Source organism: Coregonus lavaretus, assembly GCF_964263955.1.
Source record: "Coregonus lavaretus genome assembly, chromosome: 21".
NCBI lineage: Eukaryota > Metazoa > Chordata > Actinopteri > Salmoniformes > Salmonidae > Coregonus > Coregonus lavaretus.
This window is the reverse complement of record NC_140008.1, coordinates 11641252-11659872: the sequence shown is the minus strand read 5'-3', so window position 1 is coordinate 11659872 and position 18621 is coordinate 11641252. Positions and strand designations below refer to the sequence as shown.

Here is an 18621-nt window from a genome sequence, read left to right as displayed (position 1 = left end):
CTTGGTATTTACACGATGCAAAGTTGTTTATTTTTTAACGGCACGCTATCATTGATTGATAATTAATTTGAAGAGATTATCTAATTTGACAACTATAGGAACAATAAAGTAAAACAAAGTTCTTTGGAAAAAGCCTTTAACAAATTGGTGTATCTATATCGAACAGTTTACGAACCACATCACGTCCGGGCCCCGTGGCCTTCAATAGGGAGCACTGTTTAGTAGGCAACGTTTAGGAACATTGTGCAACATAGGTGCTATGGAGGTTGCCAGTTGTTTCTTTCCCACACCTTTTTGCAAACATTGGTGTTCAAGCAAAGTTATATTTAGACTGGACATCTTATTGATTCACAGGTGTATGTTCAAAAAGAACCCAAAGCGTTACGTATCACTCTGACATTGAAGCTCAGGTAGGCAGGGGTTAACACTGAGCAGCAATGGAAGAGACAAGGTCTGTAATGTCAATATGTTCTGCCTGTCCTCCTTAGTTAGTACATTACAGTAGGAGAATTAGAAGCTACATGTATTTTCTTGCAACACCCAAGTGAGTGTCTTTTACCAAGGTTACTCTTGAAATGTGTGAAACTGTAAAATAATTTTGATGTAGAATTGTTATACTAAACTGGACTGTAAAACCATTATATGTCGCTGGTTGTATATGAACTATATGTTATTTTAATGGAAAGAACAGACATTTTTCAAATCTTGCCAATTGTACTCATGTTGTTCTTTACCCATGCACGATGGCACTGTACAAATGCACTCCAGATGTTCTTTCTGTGAAACACCGAGGGCTAGACTCATAATTGACGTAGCATCAATATAAGGTGCGTCAGCATTTTGATAGGTGCCTACATGTTTCTTTTTGGATCGCTTTACTCACTTTCTGTTGATGTTTAATGTGTATGGACAAGTGGCTCATATAAGTAGTTCATACATTTCATATCATTATGTCTACTGACTGTGGTTTCACTGTAGACAAATCCATCTCATTCTGGATGATTTCATCTCAGAATCACTCATCTCAGCCATAGTAGCCCTGTTGTGCTTTTGCCTAGACCGCACTTAAGATTCCAAGATTGTAAACCAAATACACAAGGATTATATACAACATATGACAAGTGTTGCTTGAATGTAGATGAACTGCATACATCAATTTGTTTCTATATCTTCCTTCAAAGCTAAGCAACTTAATTAAATGGCATTAAATGGAGGCTGATATCAAGAAATAAACATGGATGACAACATTTTCCAATTGACAACGTATCAATTAAGATTCTCCATTGAGAATGGTTTTTAATCGGCCCTTGGTAGCCCATAACCGTCCCTTAAAGTGGCCCTGAAAGTTACCCTTCAAGTTTGGATTCTATTGCATGGGTATTTAGACACATTCCTTCTCTTACACGCACACAATTTTACAATGTATTAGGCTGATAACTGCAGACAAACACTGATATCATCAGCACACTCCAGAGGTCAGGTGCCTTGAAGGGCATCTGTGTTTTCCAGAGTACAGAAACGAGATAGGAGACCACATATCAGTAAAAGCAGCAGTTTCACAGAAATGTACCTGCTGTATTGGTTGACATAAGTATCGTAGCTGCTTGATGATAGCCCTTTACGTAACAGTTCTTTCGCCCCAAAACCTGCATCCTGATTTGGAGCGTGACGTGTCAACTTGCTCCCATCCAGAGGACTAAAAGAAAAGAAAAAATGAAAATGATATTCCTAATATCCCAATTATTATCTATCAGGTCATGGAAAATGTTTGATTTGCAGAAAGTTACAGTATAAATGCATAGGGTCCCCTACAGAAAACCACATGAATATCACGTGAACACGTGAAGTGTTCCAAAAGCACATGTTTTCATGTGATCACATGTGACCTTATGTGAAGTTAATGTGATAACATGTGACAACATGTAAAGCAGGGTTCCCCAACTGGTGGTTTTATTTGTCCCCCCAAGTTTTCAGAAGAAAAAACATTTACACACATTTTCATTGTTGGACATAAAATACTGTAAAAACACCAGGAAATCAGCTCCAAATGATTTTAATTATGGTAATATGTTCCCAAGTATTCCCATGCATAACAGAGAGACGCGTTATGTTTTAGTCAAATATTTTGGTCTTCTTGCGGTCAATTTGCAGTCTACAAGTGATCTGTAATGATGTTCCGCCCCTCTAACCATCCGCTCAACAAAAAATAGGCCTGTGTCTGAATCTAGTTGATGATCACTGATGTAAAGCAACATGTGATAATATGAAACTACACATGTGAAAACAACTGATTTCACGTGACATTTCATGTGAAATCATGTGATTTTCCACATGTGAAAAGTGGTTTTTCTGTAAGGGGTATATTATCCAATCGGCCCAGCCTCGGAACTTAGGCCCATAATAATAGGTTTTTGTTCTACCAACTCCCATTTCACATGTCAAGAATTCTGTCTAGACCAGATGTTTGTCAAAACGTTGAATAATAGCTTTACAATAACAGGTTATATATATAACCTCCTATAATTTTCAGATACCAGAGATTTGCGTTAAGTATATGCCGATAAGTATATGTCGTTAAGTACATGCTGTTAAGTATATGCTGTTAAGTACAGTTGAAGTCGGAAGTTTACATACACCTTAGCCAAATACATTTAAACTCAGTTTTTCACAATTCCTGACATTTAATCCTAGTAAACGTTCCCTGTTTTAGGTCAGTTAGGATCACCACTTTATTTCAAGAATGTGAAATGTCAGAATAGTAGTAGAGAGAATGATTTATTTCAGCTTTTATTTCTTTCATCACATTTCTAGTGGGTCAGAAGTTTACATACACTCAATTAGTATTTGGTAGCATTGCCTTTAAATTGTTTAACTTGGGTCAAACGTTTCGGGTAGCCTTCCACAAGCTTCCCACAATACGTTGCCCATTCCTCCTGACAGAGCTGGTTTAACTGAGTCAGGTTTGTAGGCCTCCTTGCTTGCACACGCTTTTTCAGTTCTGCCCACAAATGTTCTATAGGATTGAGGTCAGGGCTTTGTGATGGCCACTCCAATACCTTGACTTTGTTGTCCTTAAGCCATTTTGCCACAACTTTGGAAGTATGCTTGGGATCGTTGTCCATTTGGAAGACCCATTTGCGACCAAGCTTTAACTTCGTGACTGATGTCTTGAGATGTTGCTTCAATATATCCACATCATTTTCCTTCCTCATGATGCCATCTATTTTGTGAAGTGCACCAGTCCCTCCTTCAGCAAAGCACCCCCATAGCATGATGCTGCCACCCCCGTGCTTCACGGTTGGGATGGTGTTCTTCGTCTTGCAAGCATTCCCCTTTTTCCTCCAAACATAACAATGGTAATTATGGCCGAACAGTTCTATTTTTGTTTCATCAGACCAGAGGACATTTCTCCAAAAAGTACGATCTTTGTCCCCATGTGCAGTTGCAAACCGTAGTCTGGCTTTTTTATGGCGGTTTTGGAGCAGTGGCTTCTTCCTTGCTGAGCGGCCTTTCAGGTTATGTCAATATAGGACTCGTTTTACTGTGGATATAGATCCTTTTGTACCTGTTTCCTCCAGAATCTTCAAAAGGTCCTTTGCTGTTGTTCTTGGATTGATTTGCACTTTTAGCACCAAAGTACGTTCATCTCTAGGAGACAGAACGCGTCTCCTTCCTGAGCGGGATGACGGCTGCGTGGTCCCATGGTGTTTATACTTGCGTACTGTTGTTTGTACAGATGAACGTGGTACCTTCAGGCGTTTGGAAATTGCTCCCAAGGATGAACCAGACTGGTGGAGGTCTACCATTTTTTTTCTGTGGTCTTGGCTTATTTCTTTTGATTTTCCCATGATGTCAAGCAAAGAGGCACTGAGTTTGAAGGTAGGCCTTGAAATACATCCACAGATACACCTCCAATTGACTCAAATGATGTCAATTAGCCTATCAAAAGCTTCTAAAGCCATTACATCATTTTCTGGAATTTCCCAAGCTGTTTAAAGACACAGTCAACTTAGTGTATGTAAACTTCTGACCCACTGGAATTGTGATACAGTGAGTTATAAGTGAAATAATCTGTCTGTAAACAATTGTTGGAAAAATTACTTGTGTCATGCACAAAGTAGATGTCCTAACCGACTTGCCAAAACTATAGTTTGTTAACAAGAAATTTGTGGAGTGGTTGAAAAAACTAGTTTTAATTACTCCAACCTAAGTGTATGTAAACTTCCAACTTCAACTGTATATGCCGACAAGAACATATTCAAGACATGCAGTGCACTATTACAAATGTATTTTGACTTCAGGTGAATTTATGTCATACTGTTTGTCTGTCACTCCCAGGAGGATCTGATCAGCAGCATTGGAGAGTGAAACCTTTGGGGCCTCTGGGTCAGTACTCTGGGGGCCAGTGCTGACTATTCTGACACTCCACACAAGAAGTTCCCTCACAGGAAAAATGCTGTTACTTCAATATTATTGAATACTTCAGTGTAAAAGCTATTTTGAGTGGTGGTGCAGTACAGAATGCTGATCAATGATGGCACAATGTACAATTACTCATGTTAAAACAATGGGAAGGTACTGTGTCACAGCACACAATTATTTCTATGCTTATCATCAGCGTTGTGTTACTCGAGACCGGTCTCGGACTGGAGTCCTATCATATACAGTTTCACAATTTGTCAGGAGGCAGACAGCTTAGTGGGTAAGAGCGTGGTGCCAGTAACTGAAAGGTTGCTGGCTCTAATCCCTGAGCTGACTAGGTGAAAAATCTGTCGATGTGCCCTTAAGCAAAGCACTTAACCCTAATTGCTCTGGATAAGAGTGTCTGGTAAAATAACTTGGATATGACATTTGTAGCCCCTTTGTTTTTATCCAGTGTGGATAATGCTTCTCTCTCTCTCTCTCTCTCTCTCTCTCTCTCTCTCTCTCTCTCTTTCTCTCTCTCCTTTCATGTTTCATGTGAAGCATTATCCACATACAGTGGGGAAAAAAAGTATTTAGTCAGCCACCAATTGTGCAAGTTCTCCCACTTAAAAAGATGAGAGAGGCCTGTAGTTTTCATCATAGGTACACGTCAACTATGACAGACAAAATGAGAATTTTTTCCCCAGAAAATCACATTGTAGGATTTTTAATGAATTTATTTGCAAATTATGGTGGAAAATAAGTATTTGGTCAATAACAAAAGTTTCTCAATACTTTGTTATATACCCTTTGTTGGCAATGACACAGGTCAAACGTTTTCTGTAAGTCTTCACAAGGTTTTCACACACTGTTGCTGGTATTTTGGCCCATTCCTCCATGCAGATCTCCTCTAGAGCAGTGATGTTTTGGGGCTGTCGCTGGGCAACACGGACTTTCAACTCCCTCCAAAGATTTTCTATGGGGTTGAGGTCTGGAGACTGGCTAGGCCACTCCAGGACCTTGAAATGCTTCTTACGAAGCCACTCCTTCGTTGCCCGGGCGGTGCGTTTGGGATCATTGTCATGCTGAAAGACCCAGCCACGTTTAATCTTCAATGCCCTTGCTGATGGAAGGAGGTTTTCACTCAAAATCTCACGATACATGGCCCCATTCATTCTTTCCTTTACACGGATCAGTCGTCCTGGTCCCTTTGCAGAAAAACAGCCCCAAAGCATTCATTCTTTCCTTTCCACCCCCATGCTTCACAGTAGGTATGGTGTTCTTTGGATGCAACTCAGCATTCTTTGTCCTCCAAACACGACGAGTTGAGTTTTTACCAAAAAGTTCTATTTTGGTTTCATCTGACCATATGACATTCTCCCAATCCTCTTCTGGATCATCCAAATGCACTCTAGCAAACTTCAGACGGGCCTGGACATGTACTGGCTTAAGCAGGGGGACACGTCTTGCACTGCAGGATTTGAGTCCCTGGCGGCGTAGTGTGTTACTGATGGTAGGCTTTGTTACTTTGGTCCCAGCTCTCTGCAGGTCATTCACTAGGTCCCCCCGTGTGGTTCTGGGATTTTTGCTCACCGTTCTTGTGATCATTTTGACCCCACGGGGTGAGATCTTACGTGGAGCCCCAGATCGAGGGAGATTATCAGTGGTCTTGTATGTCTTCCATTTCCTAATAATTGCTCCCGCAGTTGATTTCTACAAACCAAGCTGCTTACCTATTGCAGATTCAGTCTTCCCAGCCTGGTGCAGGTCTACAATTTTGTTTCTGGTGTCCTTTGACAGCTCTTTGGTCTTGGCCATAGTGGAGTTTGGAGTGTGACTGTTTGAGGTTGTGGACAGGTGTCTTTTATACTGATAACAATTTCAAACAGGTGCCATTAATACAGGTAACGAGTGGAGGACAGAGGAGCCTTTTAAAGAAGAAGTTACAGGTCTGTGAGAGCCAGAAATCTTGCTTGTTTGTAGGTGACCAAATACTTATTTTCCACCATAATTTGCAAATAAATTCATAAAAAATCCTACAATGTGATTTTCTGGAATTTTTTTCCTCAATTTGTCTGTCATAGTTGACGTGTACCTATGATGAAAATTACAGGCCTCTCTCATCTTTTTAAGTGGGAGAACATGCACAATTGGTGGCTGACTAAATACTTTTTTCCCCACTGTACCTGACTTCCACCCCAAACTGTAATGACGTCCTTTGCCAGGGCGATGGCCGCTGTGTCAGAAAGGACTACAACTCCATTGACTACCTGAACCTGGACACCTTCGGCCTCCTGAAGTCCCAGGGGAAGTACGTGGCCATTGGAAATCCCTCCTCCGCCGACCTCCACACCTAAGCAGACAAGTTCACCTGCCAGTGCTACACAGGCAGTAGCTGCTCTCCCCATGACCCCTATGGTCATTCAAGTATAGCCTCCCTGGCATTTCACTCTCAGATAAATCTGACCAATGAAAAAACATACACTTTGTTGCAGTCATAGTAAGGGTATGTGCATATGATTTAAGCCATGATCAGTCGATAATCAAGCTTCTCATTTTCAGATGAACAATATATTTTATATCACTGTAGGATTTGATCTCTAAAGTAACACATTACATATTTATATAAAAATACATTAGTTGGTATCCTTTAGACCAGGTCTCTCAAACCCTGTTCCTGGAGAGCTACCCTCCAGTAGGTTTTCGCTCCAACCCCATTTGTAACTAACCAGTTCATTGTTAGATTCAGGTGTGCTAGATTAGGGTTGGAGTGAAACAGTAGCTCTCTAGGAACAGGGTTGGAGAGCCCTGCTTTGGACAGTATGCAGAGCCTGTAACCTTTAACCCCATAACCTTTAAGGGGCTTTGAGTAATGCTACTGTGATGATTAAGTTGGGTGGCGCACTATTGGTCCAGCGTCGTCCAAGGTAGGGGAGGGTTTGGCCGGCAGGGATGTGGGTTCGTTTCCCACGGGAGGCCAGTATATAAAAATAAAATAAAAAATGTATGCATTCACCAACTGTAAGTCGCTCTGAATAAGAGCGTCTGCTAAATGACTAAAATGTAATGTAAATGTAAGTTGAAGAAATAGTGTGTTTTAACCCCCTAGAGGCGATTGACGCACCTAAGTTACATAACAAAAAAATCCCCATCAAAATCAATCAGTTTCAGCTAGAGATATGTTTTTTTGCATTGGATGAGTCTCAATCCACTGCATCCGCCTGTCGCACTTCCGCATCTGCGGTGAAAGGTGGCAGAGCTAGAGCGGTATTTGTCAGACCACGAGACATCCCGAAAATCTGTCTTCTCATGAAATGTCTGTAGAGTCTGAAGGATTTGAACTATTATGAACACGATAGTGTTCTCCGTTTTGCTCTACGACTCCCACAAGTGTCAGGAAACTCGTATGAAGTCGGTACCGTCGATGTGCCAACTTCTGTTTGATAGAGCCTAAACCGTTTGGGCTACAAACTAATGGGATTCTCACGAACACGATGGTGTTCTCCGTTTTGCTCTACGACATCCACAAGTGTCACGGGACTCGTCTGAAGGTAACCGGTACCAGTAAAATAAAACTAATGGAAGTATGAAGGTAGTTTTGTGCTTACCCAAAAAAAGGCGTTAATAACACCTGTCACGCCCTGGCTCTGGGGACTCTTAAATGTTGAGCCAGGGTGTGGACTTGTTATGTTTAGTTGTCTATGGGTGTTCTAGATTGTGTATATCTATGTTGGCCAGGGTGGTTCCCAATCAGAGACAGCTGTAGCTCGTTGTCTCTGATTGGGGACCATACTTAGGCAGCCTTTTGGCACTTTTGTTTTGTGGGATCTTGTTCCGTTAAAGGTTTGTGTTGGTAACCTAGGACTTCACGTATCGTTTATTTGTTGTTTTGTTGGTGTGAAGTACTTAATAAATATGTACGCTTATCACGCTGCGCCTTGGTCCGTCACTTCCTTGAACGATCGTGACAGAAGATCCCACCATAAGAGGACCAAGCAGCGTGCCCAGGAGGAGAAGATGGCGATGTCCCAGGTGGGCAAATGGTGGTCTTGGGAGGAGATCTTCGCGGGCAAAGGGCCATGGGCAAAGGTAAATGCCCAGGCAGGAGAGGAGAAACGGCGCCAACCGCGCCGACGACGGACACGCGAGAGGCAACCCCAAGAAAATGTTTGGGGGGGGGCACACGGTGTGGACGACGGGGCAGCAGGAGGCAGCTACAGGGCGAATCTGCGGACTAGGAGAGGAGGCCACCAGGTTACGGGGGCTATTGGTCATGAGGGAGAAGGAGAGTGTAGAGGCACGGCGAGAGGAACTGGTTAGGCAGCAGAGGGAGCGGAGGTTTATTAGGAAACCCAGTCCCGCTCCTCGCACCAAGCAAGTGGTGTGTGTCACCAGTCCGGTCCGGCCCGTTCCTGATTCCCGCACAAGGCCAGTGGTGCATGTTCCCAGTACGGCCCGACCTGTTCCTGTCCCTCGCACCAAGCCAGTGGTGCGCGTCGCCAGCCCGGTCCGGCCTGTTCCTGCCCCTCGCACAAAGCCAGTGGTGTGCGTCGTCAGCCCGGTCCGGCCCGTTCCTGCTCCCCGCACCAAGCCAGTGGTGCACGTCGTCAGCCCGGTCCGGCCCGTTCCTGCTCCCCGCACCAAGCCAGTGGTGCGCGTCGTCAGCCCGGTCCGGCCCGTTCCTGCTCCCCGCACCGCCAGCCCGGTCCGGCCTGTTCCTGCTCCCCGCACCAAACCAGTGGTGCGCGTCGTCAGTCCGGCAAAGCCCGTGCCTGTTCCACGTCAGCTGCTCCACACCGGAGCCTGAGCAATCCGCTCCACCGGTGTCCAGTCCAGCTCCGGCCAGCGGGCCAGACCAGACTAGGGCCGCTACGGGGGGGTAGCGAGAGAGTGGTGGTCACGCCCGGAGCCGGACCCTCCCCTGTTGTGTTTGGTTGGCGCGGTCGCAGTCCGCGCCTTGGGGGGGGGGGGGGGGGGGGGGTACTGTCACGCCCTGGCTCTGGGGACTCTTAAATGTTGAGCCAGGGTGTGGACTTGTTATGTTTAGTTGTCTATGGGTGTTCTAGATTGTGTATATCTATGTTGGCCAGGGTGGTTCCCAATCAGAGACAGCTGTAGCTCGTTGTCTCTGATTGGGGACCATACTTAGGCAGCCTTTTGGCACTTTGGTTTTGTGGGATCTTGTTCCGTTAAAGGTTTGTGTTGGTAACCTAGGACTTCACGTATCGTTTATTTGTTGTTTTGTTGGTGTGAAGTACTTAATAAATATGTACGCTTATCACGCTGCGCCTTGGTCCGTCTCATCCAGTAACGATCGTGACAACACCTGTTTCCTCATATCCCCCTCCAGGCACAGAAAAGTTCATTTTAAACCTGTTAATATCAACGAATTCCAATAAACAGAACCCCCTGAGGGAGTCACAAGACCTAGCATATAAATCAAACTCTGTCTTCTCCATTTCCAGTTTCCACAAGTGTTTGTTATGTAACACCGAGCTACGCTCAAAGCTATTGCAGAATTTATTTAGAGACACACTATTTAAAATTCCCAGATGAGACCTGGGGTGAGGTTTGTAGTGAAGGATTAACAATTTTGAGCAGGAAAAGGGGACACAGTGTGCTGGACTGCAAGGAATTTGTGTGAGAATCCCTGGAACAGGTGGGTACACATTCATGTTGTATCCTTTAATCCTTTGTTCTACCAGCTTGACAACTTTGTTTAGTCTCATTTTCTCTCATGTTATTGTTTGAAGTGTGTTTGAAGTGCTATAGATGTAGGATCTTAATTTGAGCCAGTTTGCTACAGCAGGTAAACAATCCTGCAGCAACAGGAAATATAAATTATTATGTGGATTGTACATTTTTGTAGGGGTTGATTCATTTTTCGTTTGGGGCAAATAAAGTCTGACATTTTAAAGTGGAAATTACAAACTTTAGAAGCCTTTTTAAACCTCAAATACACTACAAGTTTGCATTTCCTGATGTGCAGGAACATTTTCAGCAACGAAAAAGTGATCAAAATTAAGATCCTACATCTGTAGTGTTTTGTCTTGGCCAGTGATCACCTGTCTCTTGTCCTTTCTCTGGCCTTGTTGAGATGTGTGCTGATTAAACTTTGAAGTCAAACCACCTGTGGCTGTTGTGACGTAAGTTCCAATTTTATGACACATAAAGTATAAAGTATAGTGATTTAATGTGAGGAATGTGCCTCTGGTGGTTAATACCATTGTTGTGTGAGAGTGGGAATTGGAGTTGATGATCATTGATTAGTAATGCCTGACGTGCAGTGGCGGCTCCTGAAAAAATTCTCAGGGGGGGCAATTTTTCTGATGATTTAGGTGACCTACACACATTTAAAAAAAGATATGTCCAGCAACAACATGAAGACAGGGGCAGCATATAAGTCAATGCCAGAAGCATTTATTGACTGATCTCAAAAGTGTTGGCTTACAAAAGCAAAATAAGTTATCACAGTAAAAATAATCAAGGGTGTTCTTTCACATTCCTCAACACTGCATAAACAATATGCATTTCCATAAACAAATGAAATATCAGCTGAAAATACAGCATCTTGGTATTTGTTCAGATTGCAGGATCAACAAGAGCTTTTACCACATTTTTTGCCTCATGGTTGAATTGGAAATATGTGCACCTGAGCATAATTCACAACAAGCAAGCAGGAGCTTTTGATAGAGGCTACTGAAAACATTGATGCAAGTTATTGGTAATAAGAAATTTTTATAGACTTCCATATTCTGCCCTCTTGTATAGATTTGTGAAAATGAACAGTGATAGACATTTTGCCTGAAAACAGAATTTGAAAATAATTTATAGAAAAGGTAAACACAGCTATCTGTATGGCTTTGTAAAAATGAACAACCATATTCTGGCCAATTGTATAGATTTGTAAATATGAACAACCATATTCTGGCCAATTTTATAGATTTGTAAAAATGAACATGAACAGATTATTTTATTTTTTTAACTTTTTTTTAAAATGAAAAATAACTATTTTAAACAACATCAACTGTGAACTGATTTGGGCGTGTGTGTGTTAAAGAGACAGACAGGGAGGGACAAAGAGAGAGAGAGGCTACATTACTTGTACTGAAACTGTTCTCTTCTCTCTTTCAATGCAGCAAAGCGGTCAATGACTTTCTCATTGAAATCAGGCATGCTGAGGACTAGTTCCCTCTCCATGGAAAGCATGGCCAGTGCATTCAGACGTTCCTGGCCCATTGAATTTCGCAGGAATGTCTTAACTCGTGTCAAAGTTGAGAAACATCTCTCAGCTTCAGCTGTTGTCATGGTAGTAGTTATGAGGATGTTCAACAGAGTCACAGTCTCAGAGAACGTCTCCTGGAGGTTGTAGCTCATGAGAACCTGGTACAGTGCCAGTGCACCACAGTTTGACTTTCTCGTCGTCGGCAAAAAGACCGTTCAGTCTCTCCAAAAGCACACTGGCGATTGAGACTGAGGTTGATTCCGAGATGGGAAGGAACTCAAAAAAGCGCTCCTGCACTTTGTGGTTGCTATCTATGTACCTCAGCACAAGCACCAGCTGTGTCTGTGTAGAAACGTCCGTGGTCTCGTCAGCTTGGATAGCTACGAAGTTCGCCGACTTCACCTCCTCCACAATATGTTCCCTCATGACCGCTAGCATACACTCCAGTAGCTCGTTTTGAATGGTCTTTGATGTGAACTTCTTTCAAAGAGACAATCGAGTTGCACTGAACGCTAGCCATCTTGATAGTAGTACGTGAATTGATTGACGCTGCTACCCGCTCTTTTCTTAGTTACGTTCATGGTTATGTTACGTATGACGAAAGCGCGTAAGTGCAAGCCCTCAGAAACCCATAGAGATTGTATTGAAAGCTCTGATATTTGAAAAAAAAAGATTTTACATGAGAGTCTATGAGATACTTCTGGGGCGATTTTCAACCTGACTGAAATCGCCCCAAAAGGGGCGGGGCCATTTGAAGCACGACTTTAGCCTGATTGGACATTTAGTGGCAGATCAGACGTCTAGATTAGAACACTGATAACTACTGTTGCCGTGATATAATTGATTAGAAAAAAAATCCCTTCCTTTTCCCGTTTGGCAGTGCGTCGCCCATATCGCCCTAATGAACACACCGCCCCTGCTGACGTGTGTCTAAATTCCTGTCTGTCACGTAAACAAATTGAGATGGTGGTAATGTAACGCATCATTTGTAGGTTTCAGAGAGTGGAACATCAGCTATATGAAAGATAAGACTTGGACACGAGACAGCATATGGAGTTTAACTGGACGTGACTTTATTCCAGGACAACCACCATCTCAATTAGTTCAAGTGAGAGACACTGTCCCCATAGGAGATCCCTTTGAAGAACCCCTTTTGGTTCCAGGTAGAACTCTTTGTGGTTCCAGGTAGAAACCTCTGTGGAAAGGGTTCTACCTGGAACCAATAAGGGTTCTACCTGGAACCAATAAGGGTTCTACCTGGAACCAATAAGGGTTCTACCTGGAACCAAAAAGAGTTATCCTATGGGGACAGTCGCAGAACCTTTTTGGAACCCTTTTTTCTAAGAGTGTAGAGCTGGGACAATAAACCGAAAATGATCGACTCTGACCATACCGATCACTTATCGCAGGCATTTTGCAGATATCGTTCATTAAAATAAGTAGCCTATACTACAGAAATGTGAAATAAATGTGCTAATATGGGTGATTGTTAATGTTACAATTGATGACTACAACCATCAAACTATTTGTAGTGAAAAGTATAATAAATAAAAAAAACGGTGATGCACATTGTTATAAACGTATCGTTCTATTTATCATAATCGCATCAATTCAGGCAATTTATTGCATTATGGATTTTTGTCCATATCGTCCATGTCAAGGGGTGCTGAAGGTGGGTGTGGTGCATGAATCAAGCGCAGGACGCAGAAGCTCAGTCCAAAAGACTTTAGTGCAATATTCACGTAGAAAATAAGCACAATAAGCCCGAAGGCGAAATAACGGCGCACACAGGCGTCAAACAAACGGCGCACTAACATGTGCGAAAAACCTCTCCAAAACACTGGAGGGAAGTACGTAGCTCAAACACGAAACAGAAGAGCAATCACACACAAAGACAAACACACACAACGAGAACTAAATAGGACACTAACGAGGACTAACAAGACACAAGTGTACAACATCAAGACAAAACCAAACGAACATGAAACATAGATCGGTGGCAGCTAGTACTCCGGGGACGACGACCGCCGAAGCCTGCCCGAACCAGGAGGAGGAGCAGCCTCGGCCGAAACCGTGACAGTCCAGCTCTAAATCACACGTCAGGCATTGCTAATCAATGATCATCAACTCCAATTCCCACTCTTCCAGTTGCAATACATTGTGAAATAGTACAAGTACCAATGAGTGTTCTTGAAGAAAGAAAAAAACACAACAATCATAGACCAGATCTTTGGAAATGCCACAAATCAATTACCCTTTACATAATGGAATTTCTTATTCTTAATTCTACTGTGGGGGGAATGGGGTGGCAATTTCGGCAGTTGAGCAATCACAGATATGATTGAATTCAATGTGCTTAGTTTTGAGCTGTATGTCATTCTCTATTGCCTCCATTTTGACTATTGCCTCTATTTTTACCATTTGTGCAGTGTTTGGTTGTATTTTCCACTACACATAAGATGTTGTAATTATTTATATTGAATTGAACACTTCAAATTTAAAAGCTTTTTTTGAGTAGATGGTGCAGGATAGAATGCTGATCAATGATGTCACAGTTATGTTTGTATTTGCCAAAATTACATCAAACAAAAACAAATACTTCTGCTTTGAAAGGAAATCTTCTTTGAAAAGAAAGGAAGTGCAGAACACATTTACCTATTTATATCTGGGTTGGATGTGCTTTCTTTTGACACCGTTCCAAAACATTACTCACAATAACGTTGATTTATTATGCTCTGTTTTCCCATCTTAAGGAACAAGACGCAGAGTTGAAAATGAATCTGTACATGGTCTCCTTTCGTGGACTGCACTTCATGGAATGTTTTTTTCTCATGACTCTACTGGGCATTAACTGGGCACTACCTAAAACAGACCCACCTGTAGATCCTAACTACCCCTTCCTTTTCATGTGGAACTCTCCCACAGAACTCTGCGAGACCAGATTTGGCGTGGGTCTCAACCTCTCCCACTTCCAGTTAGTGAGCAGCACTTTGAAGTCCGCCACCAACCAAAGCATCTCCATTTTCTACTCGGACCGTTTCGGCCTCTTCCCATACGTGGACGAGGACACAGGGGAAATGTATGACGAAGGCCTTCCACAGCTGATCGATTTCCAGGAACACCATGAGCAGGCCGAAGATGACATTGAATACTACATCCCCGAAGACCAACCGGGCCTCGCCATCCTTGACTTTGAGGAATGGCGACCACAGTGGGTCCGGAACTGGGGCAGCAAGGACATCTATCGAGATCTCTCAATTGAGACTGTGAAAACCAAGACCCCAAACTTATCCGACGACGAGGCCGAAGACAGAGCCAAGATAGTGTTTGAGCGAGCAGCAAAGCGATACTTTCTCCGATCTCTCTTGGTTGGGAAGAGGCTAAGACCCAACAGGCTTTGGGGATACTATCTGTACCCAGACTGTTACAACTACGACTACAACCAGGATATGAGTGATTATTCTGGGAGTTGTCCTGAGCTTGAGCTAGAGAGGAACGATGACTTGATGTGGCTATGGAAGGAGTCCACTGCTCTCTACCCATCCATCTATCTGGAGCTGATCCTGAGAGATTCCTACCAAGCCCGCCTGTTTGTCCGCCACCGCATTCAGGAAGCTATGAGAGTATCCATGCTCCCCAACCAAAGTTACGCCATTCCTGTCTACGCCTACATCCGCCCAGTTTTCAAAGATAGTGGTGATGACTACATGTCAGAGGTCAGTGAACACTGTCAAGAGTTCTGAAAACGATTTATGTACCTGACCGCACACTAACTGGCCTTAAATCAGATATTAAGGCGCCGGAACTTAATTATAATAATTTGTACACTGCATAATTGATCACAACTAAGCCCAAAAAGAGATTGTATTTGAAAATAACAATAATTTTATACCTTGATTACATTGAGACACAATCACGTCTCTTTTTATATTTGTGGGAATACTTGAACAGATTTCCTAAATGAAACAAATATTTTGCTGGAATCCTGGTGATTTTAGTCTCTTTTGACTTAAAACTAAAATCATACAAAAAAATACATATTTTTTTTGTTGTTGCTAAAAACTGTTTTGTTGTTGCTAAAAACCTGTTGCTGACCCCTGGCCTAAATGTCTCAAAGGTAGAGCAAAAAAATCATAGTGATCTCTCTAGCTATCTTTTCCTTTAATCGTCTGTTCTACCAGCTTGACAACTTTGTTTAGTCTCATTTTCTCTCATGTTATTGTTTGAAGTGTGTTTGAAGTGTTAGTGTTTTGTCTTGTCAAAATGTGTATCCTTTGAATGACTTGGTGTGATTTGTATCCTTTGAATGACATGGTGGGGGTGTATTGTGTCATAGTGATTTTCCCTTATGGCTTTGTAACTCTGTGGTTTCCAGTATGACCTGGTGAACACCATTGGGGAGGCAGCTGCCCTGGGAGCGGCTGGGGTGATCTCCTGGGGGGACATGAACGTCACTGACTCAGAGGTATGCTCCCTATTTTTATACACATCTATTTCATATGCATCTAAGAACAAGCTTATCTAATAACACCTAAATGCACGTAATCAAATCTTTAATGTAAACACAACCAAAGCACTTTATCACTCTGCCCTTAACTTTTCACAGGACTCCTGCTTCGCTGCCAGACGCCACCTGGAGAAGATCATGAATCCGTACATCTTGAATGTTTCCATGGCATCGCGGCTGTGTAGCGAGGCTTTGTGTCAGGCGAATGGCCGTTGCATAAGAAAGCACTGGGACAGAGATGACTACCTACACCTCGACCCATACACCTTCCAGATCAAGAGATATAGAACAGGCGATCTGGCAGTGAAGGGTGAAATGTCCCAATATGAGATTGACTGGTTTGCTGACAGATTTGACTGTTTGTGCTACTCTGACGAACCATGTCAGTCCTCCAGTACTCTAAACTCCTTCCCTAACTTTGTCCAAAGCAATGGAACTCCCCAATACTTCCAACCGTTTCTCATTCTGGCTTCTATTGTCTACAGTACACACCTTTGTTTTGTAATGATGTGGAACATCACAGGAGGCTGGTGAAGGGAGGACTGCTAATAATGGCTGGAATGGAGTGAATGGATTGGTATCAAACATATGGAAACCATGCATTTGATACCATTCGATTAATTCCGTTCCAGCCATTACTATGAGCTCGTCCTTCCCAATTAAGGTGCCACCTGCCACCTGTGATGTACGTGTATTGTGGACAAAAGGAGGTGTTGTACTGTCACTTGGAGTTTCCAGGGCTTCTTGAGTTTATGTTTGGGATGCTAGTTTGGGTTGCTACCATATGTCTGTGTCAGTATAAAAAAATATAATAAAAAAGTTAAGGTAAAACATATGAACACACTGTACTTCTGGTGAAAATGCGAAAACATAACTGAAACTGCTGTGAAAAGTGTGAATATATTTGATGGTGATGTAAAAGTACAGATTATGGTGAAAAACCATCATTTCCAATTAAAGACAAGAGCACAACAAGTGTAACTGGATATACTGTATATCCACAACCTTTAACTAGGTTTCTTGTTTGATATACTGTATATCCACAACCTTTAACTAGGTTTCTTATTTGATATACTATATATCCACAACCTTTAACTAGGTTTCTTGTTTGATATACTATATATCCACAACCTTTAACTAGGTTTCTTGTTTGATATACTGTATATCCACAACCTTTAACTAGGTTTCTTGTTTGATATACTGTATATCCACAACCTTTAACTAGGTTTCTTATTTGATATACTATATATCCACAACCTTTAACTAGGTTTCTTGTTTGATATACTATATATCCACAACCTTTAACTAGGTTTCTTGTTTGATATACTGTATATCCACAACCTTTAACTAGGTTTCTTGTTTGATATACTATATATCCACAACCTTTAACTAGGTTTCTTGTTTGATATACTGTATATCCACAACCTTTAACTAGGTTTCTTGTTTGATATACTGTATATCCACAACCTTTAACTAGGTTTCTTGTTTGATATACTGTATATCCACAACCTTTAACTAGGTTTCTTATTTGATATACTGTATATCCACAACCTTTAACTAGGTTTCTTATTTGATATACCGTATCCATTATCTTATGACACTGTAAGGCCAGAATTCATTGTGAACCCATCCAGTCTTGACTAGGGGCTAGTTCCTCTACCCAGGCGTTGCTGACGCATGCCAGATCGTACAACTCCTGGATAGGTATTTTAAGTATCAGCTAACCACATCATATGTTGTAGAAATCTGGTGCCCGACGGCGCAGTCAATGACGTGGCACGCAACCATTGGTTGATGCATGCAACGTCTGAGCTGGGGAACGCGACCCAAGTCTGCAGATCAAGTATATAGGCTACTGGCATTTCCTGTCAATGACACATTTCCTGTTCACAAATCTCCAGTTGGCTTTCAAAATCTGTTGTTTAGCTGGAGAAAACTTTGTGTCTGTCTGACATATATAAAAAAGGATGTATTGAGTTTCTTACTTAAAAAAAAAAAAAGTCTTACTTTTTAACCCTGCATTGTTGGGAAAGAGCTCGTAAGTAAGCATTTCACTGTAAAGTCTACACCTGATGTATTCGGCACATGTGACAAATAAAATGTGATTTGATTTGAGGCATTTCTCACAGATATTATTGGATGTTGCAGAACCACAGCATGAATCCATGTGTCTTCTGGCTAGAGTGTCTGTGTCTCACTAAGGGGACAAAGTAAACAAGAAACCAATATACCAATATTTTCCACCAGAGCTCCTTGTTGCTCTCAGTGTTCCTCCATTTAAAAATATGTAAACAGTAGTAGTAAATTAAACTCCTGCTGATAGTGTAAAGTAACTGTAGGGGGCGATAAAATTATATTTCTGCACTGTTTCCTCTGTGTTAGTCAAGGGATAACAGTGACAATAATTCCTCTCATATATCCTGTTTTTCATGGGAAACACATCATGGATTAAATAAAATACATTTTGAGACCAATAAGGCAACTT

The 18621-nt window shown here is 42.1% G+C and overlaps 1 protein-coding gene across 1 annotated transcript in view; it reads left to right on the top strand.

Moving 5' to 3' along the window:
- Window positions 1-18254, top strand: part of LOC311148754 (uncharacterized protein) — a gene marked incomplete at its 5' end in the record, with an annotated part of 31069 nt that extends 12815 nt beyond the window's left edge. Inside the window, 3 exons of the mRNA XM_084185723.1 lie at window positions 14383-15345; window positions 16005-16094; window positions 16236-18254. Coding sequence (XP_084041849.1) covers window positions 14383-15345; window positions 16005-16094; window positions 16236-16670 — 1488 coding nt within the window. The 3' untranslated portion in view covers window positions 16671-18254. The remainder of the gene's footprint in view (window positions 1-14382; window positions 15346-16004; window positions 16095-16235) is intronic.
- Window positions 18255-18621: the final 367 nt, after the last annotated feature.